General features: G+C 35.1%; 1 protein-coding gene across 17 annotated transcripts; it reads left to right on the top strand.

Moving 5' to 3' along the window:
- The first annotated feature begins 497 nt into the window (after nucleotides 1-497).
- Nucleotides 498-11,937, top strand: LOC107863406. 17 transcript variants are annotated; one of them, XR_007053191.1, is made up of 12 exons: nucleotides 528-939; nucleotides 1,062-1,138; nucleotides 1,235-1,316; nucleotides 5,786-5,833; nucleotides 7,982-8,078; nucleotides 8,291-8,329; nucleotides 8,424-8,456; nucleotides 8,671-8,882; nucleotides 8,952-9,078; nucleotides 9,179-9,457; nucleotides 11,225-11,344; nucleotides 11,427-11,937. XR_007053191.1 is itself a non-coding variant. In XM_047408566.1 (7 exons), exons 5-7 carry the CDS (start codon nucleotides 3,441-3,443, stop codon nucleotides 4,542-4,544), a joined length of 951 nt encoding a protein of 316 aa, XP_047264522.1. In that variant the 5' UTR covers nucleotides 498-939; nucleotides 1,025-1,138; nucleotides 1,235-1,316; nucleotides 2,817-2,885; nucleotides 2,997-3,440; the 3' UTR covers nucleotides 4,545-5,779. The 17 variants fall into 17 exon arrangements, 3 of the variants coding, with proteins under 3 accessions (XP_047264522.1, XP_047264521.1, XP_047264523.1); XR_007053189.1 differs by having other exon boundaries at nucleotides 8,514-8,882; XR_007053192.1 differs by lacking the exon at nucleotides 7,982-8,078 and adding an exon at nucleotides 2,817-2,885.
- Nucleotides 11,938-12,977: the final 1,040 nt, after the last annotated feature.

The raw sequence follows: 12,977 nt of genomic DNA, 5'->3' as shown, positions 1-12,977 counted from the left end.
AAAAAAAATCAAAATAGAAGAGAGAAAATAAAGTAGAAAGAAAAAAATAAAAAAAATCAAAATAAAATAATAAAATGAAAAAAAAAACTAACAAGAAAAAAAAAATAGAGATACAAGAGAGTGAAGGACGGTAATGATGTTTTATTTTGAAATTTAAAAGATCGTGGAGATAATTATTTTCAAATATGAAAAAGGAAAAAAAAAATAAAGAAAAAAGAAATAGAAAATAGAAAATAAAGTGGATATAAAAAAATTTAAATAAAATAAAATAAAAATATAAGATGAAAAAAAAGGTAAAAGATAAGGCTATATTTGGAGAGGTGAAATAGTGGAGTGAAAATAAAAAAATATAAAATAACGAGGGTAAAACATACATTTACTTAGTTAATAAATAAAATAATGTTACTCTTAATATAAATTGTAATTTTGTAAAAGTATTTCTATTTATTGTAATTATAATATTAAGTATCCTATTGTTGTAATTTTTCCAAAAAAAAATTAATATCAACTCGCTCCCACGCATCACAATTCCCATTTCAAACAAAATACCCTAACTTCACATTCAAAATACCCTAACCTCAGAAGGGGATGTCAGATGGGGGAGGATCTGTTTATTTTATTTTTGCTTTCTTGTTGCCAATTTTACATTTTGCTTTATCATATTTGTCTATGCACATGACTACGTCTTGGTTTCAAAGAATTTACCTTCACAGCTTCGCTTGATGAATAAAAGTTGTAGTTCAAAGAAGTTTCTGGCAGAATCTTGTAAGAGTACTGACATCTAACTGAATCCGAAAGTTGACTTGTATCAAGAAGAGATGGTGGATTTTAGGGACAAGAAAGGGTCTGAATTCACTGTGTTTACCTGCCATCATTTGCACCCAGGCAACAGAGGCTGGGTTGAAGTGGTTTGAACTCGAATGTGTTTCGTTGGAAAAGGTAAACTTTCTAATTTATACTATTGATAGAATATTCTAGGAAATTTCTTTGAAATCCATGCTAATTCTCTTCTTGGAGGTTTTAGAAATATGATGGCAAACCTAAAATCAACTATGTCACAGTTTCTGAGGATTACACGAGTTTCTAAAATGACTTAGCGAGTTTGCTGGTCTGGTTTTGTTTACTACTGGACTAGAAGGTTAACTCATTACTTTCTACTTTGACTTAGTTATCTTCCTTTTTCATTGACAACTTCATCCAACAATATTGAGTTTATTGTTGTATGTGCATACAGGATACGCAAGACCTGTTGTTGACAAAATCGACCTTGAAAATTTGTTTAGCCATAGACTTTATCTCCCTTCAACTATTAGCACGTAAGTAATACTTGTCTTTCGGTCTTTTACTGTTTTTTGCCTTTTCTATCTAGCATCATTTAACATGTTAATTGCGAGGCTAATCTGTTTTCTTAAAAAGTGTCATAGAGTAAATAAATAATCTAAAAGTAAATGGCATAAAAGAAGTAAAAATATGATGATTATATGGTGTGAGAGGGACATGCGACGCCTCTTCTTATTTACTTTATTAGACTTGTTGAATTATTTGACTTGAAAATGCTTAAGTGTAGGTACTTGAAATGTAGACTTGTATTTTGAATTTAGAAAACTGTGGTCACTTGCCAAGTGAATTAGTGACTTGTAAAATGTTTAAGTGTAGGTACTTGAAATGTGAACTTGTGTTTTGAATTTAGTAAAGTATGGTCCTTTAAGCCCTGAAATGTATGAAAACTACTCTTGGTGTTTTTTCTTTTGTTATTGTTTTGGTTCTCTTGCTTTTGTTTCTCTTCTTTATTGTTATTGTTGTCGTTCTTGTGTAGATGGAAAATGAAGATCGTTCATGGATGTATAATAGAACTTATCCTAACCGTGTGGGGTTGAGGGAGGAATATAAAGATGGGGTGGCTGGATTTATTTCTAAAGCAATGACACTTGTTGATTTTCTTACTGAAGGGACAATTAGGTGTCGTTGTAGGAACTGCAAGGGTGGCAAGTTATTGAGTCCAGATGTTGTTACATTATATCTTTATAAGAAGGGTTTTATGTTAAATTATACTGTGTGGACAACTCATGGAGAGAGTAGTGTTGCTAATAATTTTGCTTTTCAGAATTATGTTGAAAGTCCAATAAGAGAGAATAATGTTGAAAGTTCACGATATAGTGAGATGGTCAGGGACTTGAGGGACACACTCAGGGGCTCAAAATGAACCAAATGATGAGGCTAAGTACTTTTATGAACAGTTAAAGAAAGCCAGTCATCCGAAGGATCAGTGCATTCTAAGTTATCTGTTGCCGTTCAATTACTGAGTATTAAGTCAGATTATTCTATTTCTCAATAGAGCATGAATTCTATCATTGCACTTATGAAAGAACTTAACCCAAATAAACTCGACTTACCCAAAGATTTCTACACAACAAAGAAGTTGGTTTCTAAGTTAGGACTTTCTTCAGAGAGGATTCACTATTGCGAGAAAGGTTGCATGTTATTCTATAAGGAAGATGCTAATTTAGAACATTGCAAATTTTGTAATCAACCTCGTTATAAGGAAGTCACACATGCCAAAGGGAAGAAGGTTCTTGTGAAGTCGATGCATTACTTACTCCTTATACTACGGTTAAAGAGGTTGTATGCATCAATGAGCTCTGCCCCTCATATGAGATGGCATTATGAAAATAAAAAACTACCTGGTGTTTTATGTCACCCGTTAGATGGAAAAGCATGGAAGTATTTTGATAGTGTATGTTTGTATTTTGCTAGTGAACCAAAAAATATTAGGTTGGGATTATCTACTGATGGATTTACTCTATTTTCTTTCTCAGCTACACCATATTCATGTTGGCCAGTGTTTGTGACTCCTTATAATCTCCCTCTTGAATTGTGTATGACAAGTTAGTATATATTTCTAACTTGCATTATTCCAAGTCCTCGCAATCCAAAAGTTTTTATTAATGTATATCTGCAGCCATTGATTGATGAGTTGATCTTATTGTGGCATGAAGGTGTGGAAGCATATGATGTATCAATGAAACAAAACTTTAGATTGCGTGCTACTTTGATACTTTCCTGCTTATGAAATGATGTCTGGGTGGTCGACTGCAGGCAAGTTAGCTTGCCCTTGTTGTATGGAAGAGACAAAAGCATTCACTTTGAAACATAGGGGTCAAAACTCATGGTTTGACTGTCACCGTTGACTCTTGCCAATGCAACATGAGTTTAGGAGAAATACTAGTGATTTTATAAAGAATAAGTCTGATTTTGAGGAGCCAACGCCAATTTTATCACGAGAAGAAATTTGGGATAGAGTGAAGAATCTGCCTAAGGTAACAGAGTCTCCGCCATTCAGGATACCTAGTTATGGTGTTACACATAACTGGACTAAACGAAGCATATTTTGGGAGTTAGATTACTAGAAGAACAATCTTCTGCCTTATAATCTGGATGCCATGCATATTGAGAAAAACTTCTTTGACAACTTGTTTAATACTATGATGGATGTAAGTAACAAAACAAAAGATAACTTGAAGGCCAGGATGGACTTAAAGGAGTATTGTCGGGGCAGTGAGTTGTACTTGACATACTTAAACAATAAGATTCAGAAGTCCAAGGCCAGTTACACATTCACTTTGGATGATAGAAGAGTGATTTGTGATTGGGTTAAGAATTTGAGAATGCCAGATGGATATGCGTCAAATTTATCCAGGTGCGTTGACATGAAGGAAGGGAAGTTGACCTCTATGAAGAGCCAGTCACTGATGCCAATTGCATTCAGTACGTTGCCCGATAGAATATGGAAGCCCATAACAGAGATAAGCTTATTTTTCAAAGATTTATATTCTAACACATTAAGGGAGGAGAACCTATCTTTGATGGATATCAACATTCGCTTAACCTTAAACAAGTTGGCAAAAATTTTTCCTCCTGTTTTTTTTTTGGATGTTATGGAGCATTTTCCAATTCACCTTGTGCGTGAGGCACAACTTGGAGGGCCTGTTCAGTGTAGATGGATGTATCTCTTTGAGAGGTATTGACTTTTAACATTTACTTTCACGTGTTATAATTGAACATTATTTCATCTAAAAGATCATACTATGCAGGATTATTGGCAAAGGTAAGCGGACCATAAAAAATAGATCTCGAATTGAGGGATCAATATATGAGGCTTATTTGGCTAAAGAGACCTCTTATTTTTGTTCATATTATTTTGAAAATGATGTACCATGTCTGAGAAACCGACCTAATAGGCATGATGATGGAGACAATACAGATTTTTCAGCACCACCATTTTCAATATTCAATCAAACAGGTAAAGGAAGTCCAAAAGTTGGTCCACTTGGATATTTGAATGAGGTGGAGCTTAAGTCAGCTACAACACATGTATTATTAAATTGTCCCGAGGTCCTGCCTTTTTATAAGTGAGTATATTTATATTAAGGACAATCATTCAAGGTCTATCTAAGCTTTAACTAATGAAAGTCATAACTTTGTCGGACAGCTACTTTGTGGCTTTACACGGGGATGCTGCTGTTTATCCTATGTTTTCAGTGTAGTTTAGAGAATATGTAAGTGTAACTTAAATATTTAACACGATTTACACTTTTGTTTAGTCTTATGTATATTTAAATTCTAACTGTTCTTGAACTTTTTATAGGTTTATAATCCACTTAATTATGACCCAAATGGCCAATTTTTACGTGATATAGCTTGGGGACCTAATGCTAAAGTCAGAAAGTTTTCTAAGTACTCTGTCAATGGGTACAAATTTCATACAGAGGAGTTCTCTAAGGGCAAGAAAACCAACAATAGTAGGGTTTGGGTGAAAGGTGATGGTGGTGTTGATTATTATAGTGTGCTTCACGAGATTTTAGAACTCGATTATCATGTTGGTTGGCCAAAGAAAAAGTTGGTTCTCTTTCGGTGTAAGTGGTATGATCCTATGCCTAGGTTAGGTACAAAGGTGCACCCTCAGTACAAAATAGTCGAAATTAAGTGTACAAGGGAGTATGGACTCTATGATCTATTTGTCATTGCACAAAATGTGAAACAGGTGTATTACGCTCCTTATCCTTTGTGTAAGAATAAATTTGCATGGCGGGTAGTTATAAAAACAAAGTCCGTGGGTAGAGTTGAAGTAGAGGATGCATTGGATGTAGCGATCAGAATAACATTTCAAGTGTTGAAGAAAGGGTGGATGATTAATTAGCAGGTGAGTTGCAGCATACCGAAGGCCTATATGAAGAATTTGATCCTTCTAAACTTAGGTCAATTGTTAATGATTATGGAGAAGGAACATCCGGGGCAAATGACAAGGAAGATCCAACTGATGAAAATGAAATAAGCGAGGAAGAGTTACTTGATGAAAATGAAACAAGTGAGGAGGAAGAATCGATGGATGAATATGAATCAAGTGATTAGGAAGAATTGATGAATGACTATGAAACAAGCGATGAGGATTGAGTTGTTATTAATAGTAGTGTGTAGTTGGTCTTGAATTGTATTTTAGCTGCTGCTTTTTGTTATTTTACTTGACAATATAGTGTCTTTTCTTTGTTAACATTTGTAGTGCCAATAAGAACATTGAGATTGTTAGATAAAATAGCAGTGATGAATTTCTATAGTATTTGTGTGTTGTCTGTTTTATTCAATTGGTACTACAGAAAAGAACTATCCACTTTATATGTGCAGAGGTAAAAAACTTTTCTTCTTTATGAACACTTGCTATAGTGTTGTTTCATTCGTTCGATATTGTATTTGTTTCCTTTTTGGTAAGAAGTTCTCGTTTTCTTGGCAGGAGGATTGTGAGGATTTGCATGGAAGAATTTCTCGGTACAGTTTGCAGGTTTGTCTCCTTTGCCGTGCTAGTTGACCATTGGTTTTTGAACTCTTGCATTTTCAGCCTATGTTTCTTATTGAGACCAGGATATCTAAAGAATTTCATATTGATTTGAAATGCTGTTAAATACTTTACATATATAGTAAGAACAAACAGCAAGAGTGCCATGTATACATGAATTGCTTATTCATTGTAATTATTTCATCAATTGGGGTAATGTTCTGCTGGCAGTGCTTGCAACAGCCCAATTCTTGCAGCTCCGACTAATATTACACCTGTGATGGTTAAATTCCATTGGCCAAATTAGGATGCCAGAATGGCTCTTCCTTTTTATCTTTTTGTGTGTGTGTCTTTACTTTTCTTGCTTTCTATCAAATGACAGCCAAAAGTTCACAAAGTGACTGTCTAAGCTTCATTTAGGCATAGCTCAATTTCCAAATACAAGATCAATAAACTTCTATACTATTACTATTGTGATACCAGTTGTTTAGGAAATATTTACACTTGTGTGTATGTTTTTGTGTACAGTTTTTCGGCCTTGTTTATGTTCCTGAAGTGTTGTGCTTCTTGACGCTTGAAGTTATGGCATTGGCTAAAGTTATGGCATCTAGGGAACTTTCATTAGCTAAAGTTACACTTGTGTGTGAATCGTTTCTTCTGGGGTTTCATTGGCTAAAGTTATGGCATCTAGGGAACTTTCTTTATTGAATCCCATATGGGTTCATTCTAGGAGTAACCATAAGCCTTTTTATGCTATACTTCATAGGATTGATGTGGGAATTGTGATTGATTTAGAACCTGCTAATTCTAGTGATCCTGCATTGCTGCTAGCTGGGGCAGTCCAGTCACAAAAACTGGTTGTCCGGTCGATAACTAGGTTGCAGTCACTTCCTGGTGGAGATATAGGGATTCTCTGTGATACCGCAATGGAGGATGTGCAGAAGCTGACTGGATATGATAGGGTAATGGTATATAAGTTTCATGGTGAAATAGTGTCTGAGATTAGGAGATCAGACTTGGAACCTTATTTGGGTTTGCAAAAACAGAAAAATAACAATCTTCATTCATCAGATAAAAATAACATAACAGATTGCCTCTCACATGGATGTGTATATATATCTTGTATTATGCTTCCGCAAATCTGTAATGCAGTCCTTTTCCTTCCTTGAAACTGTCTTTGGTTCCATTCTAGCGACATCTTTCAATGCGTTGCCAGTGGCACAGTGCTCTCCAAACTGAAGAACAAATGATTTATCGTCTCCAGCGTACACATTTTTTCATTAGCTAGTCTATCCTCAGTAGTACATCTGCCCGAGATAGCTAATTGCTGGATGAGTAGCCACTTTGAACCACCACCTTTGTTGGAAATAAGTTTCTTCCATTCCAGTTCCCTCTTAGTTTATTTGATTAATGACATCTCCATGGAAAAACTAGCTTCCTATGCACTCTTTCCTACAGAGGTTACAAAAGTGTTTGTGTCACATCCCTAATTACTCCTAGACATGATTAGGCAAAATATAGACAACTGTAGACATGATTCTAACAGAAACTAAATTGAGCAACAACCCATGCCTTACCAGGAAAGCGAATACAGTATGTACATGTGATTCCTTTTCGGGTCTTCAGTCTTTGCCGGTTGCAGTCTTAAATCTGAATCATGAAGGTTTTTCCCACTCTTCCCAGATTGTTACTGTAGAACTGCTCTGGTGCACTATAATAATATAATTAAAGATCCAACTCCTTTTCTCAACAACTGTCTTGGTCCACTTCAATGTATGGTAGTAAGTCTCTACTCTGGTTCCCAACCCCTCGTTTCAATTTATATGACATAGTTTGGTTGGGTACAATTAAGAAAGGAAGATTTTTGAAACTTTTGGTCTTAAACATGCTATAATATTTGTTTGGCTATATGACTTTTGAAACTTGTAGGCTAAAAACTTGTCATTAAAGGTAAAATAAGTTCAATTGTTTTTGAACTTGAAGGTGTCATTCTTTTTGGAGCTGATTAATTAGAAATTGTGTCATATAAAATGAAATGGTGTGAGGTAGGGGGAGGGGGAGAAAACAAAGTTAACATTTATAGAAGTTCTGCACTCCTAATGCTTGCTTGTAACTCCTGATGTTACAGTGATGTTACAGTGGTTGAAATTGCAGGTGCATTGAAAAATATGTTGGCAATTGCGGCTATGTGATTGATTATTGTAATTCAAGCATCAATTCTGAGAATGAGATATTAGGCACTGCTAAATAGGTTTCTCATTCTTCTGTTCCCAATTATTTCACTATTTCCTCATGGAGATCTTTACTGCATCAAGTCCATGTGATCATACTTTCTAAAGAATCTGTGATTTTGAGTACCTGTTCTAATAATGAAGCTCTGTGCAGTTAAGATTCAGCTAATTATTTGCTCTTTCCCAATTTACTTTAAACATCTATATCATGTCAAAACACTTTATGATGCAGGCAAGCACCTGGTGGTAGAAACGACAATCTAAAGTCTTGGTAAGAACTCCCGGCCTAATTGTTTAAAGTATATATATGCCTACCTTGTAACAAAGATAAGTATTCTTAAATTTGGTTGTTCCTTCTTTGTCAGGTGGCTAGTAAAGAAAATCAATGGCATCAAAAGGTAATGTTACTGGACGACGTAAGAAAAGTAAGAACGACACTGATAATCTTCCTACAGGTCAATATACACTACTACCACCACCACCTGTTACCACAACTCTTCAACCAGCTACTAAAAATATTCCTCCCCCTCCTAGATGCACTATTTCACTACCAAATGCATTTTTCATGCCTCCACCGTCTGACCAGTTCCACGCCTCTTCATCCCAAAATAGTTTGCATAGTAGCTCTTCATCTCTGCCTTCGACATCATCCGCCCAAGCCTTTCTGGATTGAGAGTTGAAGGTCCTAACACACCAACATCGCCATCCATTGATAGTGCTACAACGCCTAATGCTACAGCAGCTGCTTCTCGGAATTCGCAATTTAAAGAGGTATTACAATATGACAATGTTGGGAGGCTACGAATCGTCCCTTATTGTGATGGGTAAGTAACACGTAAGTTTTCCTCAATTTTTAAAAGCTAAGATGATGGTTTAATATAATTTTATTACAGGTTCATTCCAGCATATGCCGCCGGGGATATGGTTATAGAAGCAATTAAACCATTTTTCACAAAGCCGTGGAATAGTTTGTTAGAGATTCCATGGGAAATTAGAATTGACATATGGAAACAGTTTATGGTATAAGCAGTTTTATAAGCTATGAATCTCATTGCCTAAAGATAGTTTTTCCATTGTACCCATCAACTCATTTATGACTTTATATTAAACTATTTTGCAGACAAAGTGTTCATGGAGTGATTGTCATGCTAATGAAATAGACCTCATTTTTCGGTTGAAAGCAGCTCTACGAATCAAAGAACACTAGTATGAGGCCTGGAGGAAATTGGTAAAACCTGGTTGGTTGAATGATAAAGTGTGGACTCAGTTGTTGATATTATGAGACACTCCTGAATATAAGGCAAAGAGGGAACGACGAAAGGCAAATTGAGCCTCTGAAACGGGTGGCTTGCTGCACACTGGAGGGTCGATGAGTTTTGCTACCCACCAACAAAGACTGGTACTATTCTTGTCCAACCCCTTTATCCATTTACACGTGATACTTTGAGTAAATAATTTGTTGTTATTGTCGAATTTGTGTCTTCTGTAGCTGCAATTAAGTTACCTGGAAGTCTGAATTTAGTTTTTATTAATACCCTACCTATTAAGCGTTTTACTATAAAGTCTGAACTCTGATGATGCATAGTGCTTATTAGTCGAGTTTCTTGTTTCTTTTGGCTGATAAAGATTCCCAATTAAGCTAACTGGAAGTCTTTAACAATAAATGAATAGGGCATACAGGGCTTTCGTACTGGAAGTCTTTAACAATAACTGGTAGTCTCTCATTCCACATGGAATACAGTGCTTTCGTACAAGTCATTTTGAATAGCAATGCTCTTGAAGATCTAGGAGAAAAGGTTGTATGTATTGAAAACTAGCATAAAATTGTAGTTATATTGATTCTGATCATGTTGAGAAGTTGTGATCCACAGTAAGTGAAAAGCTGACATCTTTTTTTGGTCTGTACATTCTAGCATGTTTGCTCTACAAAAGAAGATGCGTAAAAGGAACTGAAAAGTATCTGAAAAGTAATAAAGATAAAAAGTAAATTGAATTTGATGACAAAAGAGAACAACAACAAAAGTACAGTATCTTTGACAAAATATGTTAAACTATAAGTTATAGAAAATGTTGATCTATATATACATAAGAGTTTGGTGACATATACTGATGTTGAGACGCAATACTAGATTGATATGTGAACATACATCCACAAAATGCAAAAGCCACGTGATCAGAGAACCGTTTGTTCTCTCCTTGAATAGTCTATATGCTTGGTAGTTCCATTCTGTGGCTGCAGATACTAGTTTCACCATTGATAACCAAACAATCCAAGTGTCCTTTGAAATAAACAGAAAGGAAAAAAAGATTGAAAGAAGTTGTTTGTGTTGCTGCTGCTGCTGATAATGATGTTGTAAAGGGGTTGTGATGATTGCTTCCTTCCTTTCTGGACTATGTTCAATCACAGCATCAAGAATAACAAGTCCCACATATTGGCAGGGCGACCCGGTTATGGCTTTGAATAGCAAACTGATGTCTGCAGCCATGGCGGTGTTGCTCTTCTTTTGCTTTGTTCTAAAACAGTAAATCTGAGCCCTCCATAACCTGTTTCATTCTCTTGGATGGTGATTCTTGTCGGGTCGGAAAACCAATAGACCTTTGTGGTCTGGTCCTTCTCCGGAACTCGTGTACAGTAGGATCTTAATGCACTAGACTGCATTTTTTAAACTAGGAAAGTCTCTTGTTTTTTTTTGTGTATGTGTTATTATGTTGATAGAAGTTACATAAAGAGGCAGTGATGATGGTGTTTCTGTTTCTGGGCTGACCAATTCTGGCATGGAACGACCCGACCCATATCTTGGCGTGGCAACATTGTGTCTGCCCTGTGATTGAGGCTTTTCTCTCCCTTACAATCAGTGTTTGCAGCCATGGGGTGGCTGGCTTCTCTTTTGCCTTGTCGTAGAACACATCTGAGTCCCATTTTCATGAAAAGAGTGAAAAAAGTAATCTTTTTCGTGATTTAATTTTGGAATATGTTGAACCGGCGATTTTCTGCTACAAGCTTTAATTCGAAACATCTTACAGTCCTACTGTATCACACCATATTTGTTCAGTATCAGATGAACACAGCCTTGAAAGGATATGAAGAATGAGGCAGTATCAGATGACCTTAATATCTGAACTTTTACAGTAGCATTGACGTGTATATATGTGTAAAATTTTGCAGAAATTCTTAAATGGGGGAGTGGATGTACCTCTTCCTAAGACCTTCGAAGAGACACATAAGAAGAAAAAGTTGAACGGTACAAGAGAAGAATGGGTCGAACCGCGTGCTAAGAATGCATATGTAAGATAATAAAATTTATATATATTGTTTTCTTATTATTCAACTTAGCTTGTTTATATAATGACAATTATTTTTCTTTCAGGAAGGATTTCAAAAAATCATTGAAGGTTGGCGTCAAACCCAGCCTGCTTCAGAGGATGGTACCATGGTCCAACCATCGCTTGCTGATATGACTAGAATATGGACAATTGTGGTAGGTGGTTCAAAGAAGTGTAAAACCTACGGGCTTGGAGTTAATCAATCCTCGAGTAGTTCTTCCCCAATGTTTCCCAATTCCGCTTCTATTTTGCTAAATGCGGAAGAAATGAAAGCGATGAGAACAAAAATTGAAGAGTTGACGCAACACTGTGCAGTTAGTGATGCCAAATTTGCCAAGTTTGAAGCGTTAGTCAAGAATCATATGCCGCATGTATTTGAGGATGGGGAAGAGTGAATCAGATGATTAGATTGTAGTGGTTGGTTTTTGTTTATAATTGTGACATTTAGACTTAAACTATTACAAATTGGTGTTTGTTTTGGATTGTGACGTTTAGACTTGTCTTGAAATGCTTAAACTATTTGATTCCGCTATTGGATGTTTCAAAGTGGTTGAATTTTTAAGCTTCAATTTTATTTGTAATTTTTAGACATGAGGGTATTTCGACTATAATGATTGGGAATAATTTATTTATTAAATAATTCTTAATTAAATTTTCGACACAGTGGTCGCAAATAATTTATATATTAAATAATTATTTATTATTCTTCCAACTTCGGTGGTTGGAGGATTAATAAATAATTATTTAATAAATAAAAACTTGTCAACTACAGTGGTCGGAAATTTGATAGAAAATTATTTAATACTTCGTTCGTTTCAAAAAGAATGACCTACTTTTCTTTTTAGTCTGTTTCAAAAAGATTGACCTCTTTCCTTTTTTGTTAATATTTTAATTTCAACTTTTCACATGACATGTTTAGAATCACAAGATTAAAGGGCATTTTGGTACATTTGACATAACTTAAATTTAAAGCCCCAAGATTCAAAAGTCTTCTTTATTTTCTTAAACTTTGTGTCAAGTCAAAGTAGGTCATTCTTTTTTAAACGGAGGGAGTATATAAATTATTTCCGACAACAGTAGTCGAAAATAATATATATATTAAATAATTATTTATTAATCTTTCGACCATCGTAGTTGAAAATTTTTTATTTATTAAATAATTATTTTTAATTCTTAATTTAATATTTTCGACTATAGTAGTCAGAAATTTCTGACAGATGTTGGAAATATTTTTTCGACAAGCTTTTTTTCTAACTACCACTAAACGGTCGAAATGTGGTTGGAAATACCTTATATTCTGACTACATTCTGACTACATTCTGACTATATGTTCTGTCAGAAAATACCAAATTTTTGATAGTGTATTTGATTAAGTATTCATATATCGTATCATGTGTTTGTGGGTCTTGAAATCCTAGTGATAAGTTATAAGCTTGATTGTAAGATCAGTGTGGGGGAGTCGATTGTATTCTAAGATCCGTATCCAAAATGAGTCTAATTTGAGGATGAATATTTTTAAGGGGGAGATATTGTAATACCCTATGCTTTCTAGGTCACTGTTGAACCTACGACTCATTCCTTAAGTCATGAAGACT

The sequence above is a fragment of the Capsicum annuum genome, chromosome 3, assembly GCF_002878395.1.
Source record: "Capsicum annuum cultivar UCD-10X-F1 chromosome 3, UCD10Xv1.1, whole genome shotgun sequence".
In the NCBI taxonomy this organism is placed as follows: domain Eukaryota; kingdom Viridiplantae; phylum Streptophyta; class Magnoliopsida; order Solanales; family Solanaceae; genus Capsicum; species Capsicum annuum.
Note: the sequence above shows the minus strand (reverse complement) of the source record. Positions and strands in the feature narration are given on the sequence as shown.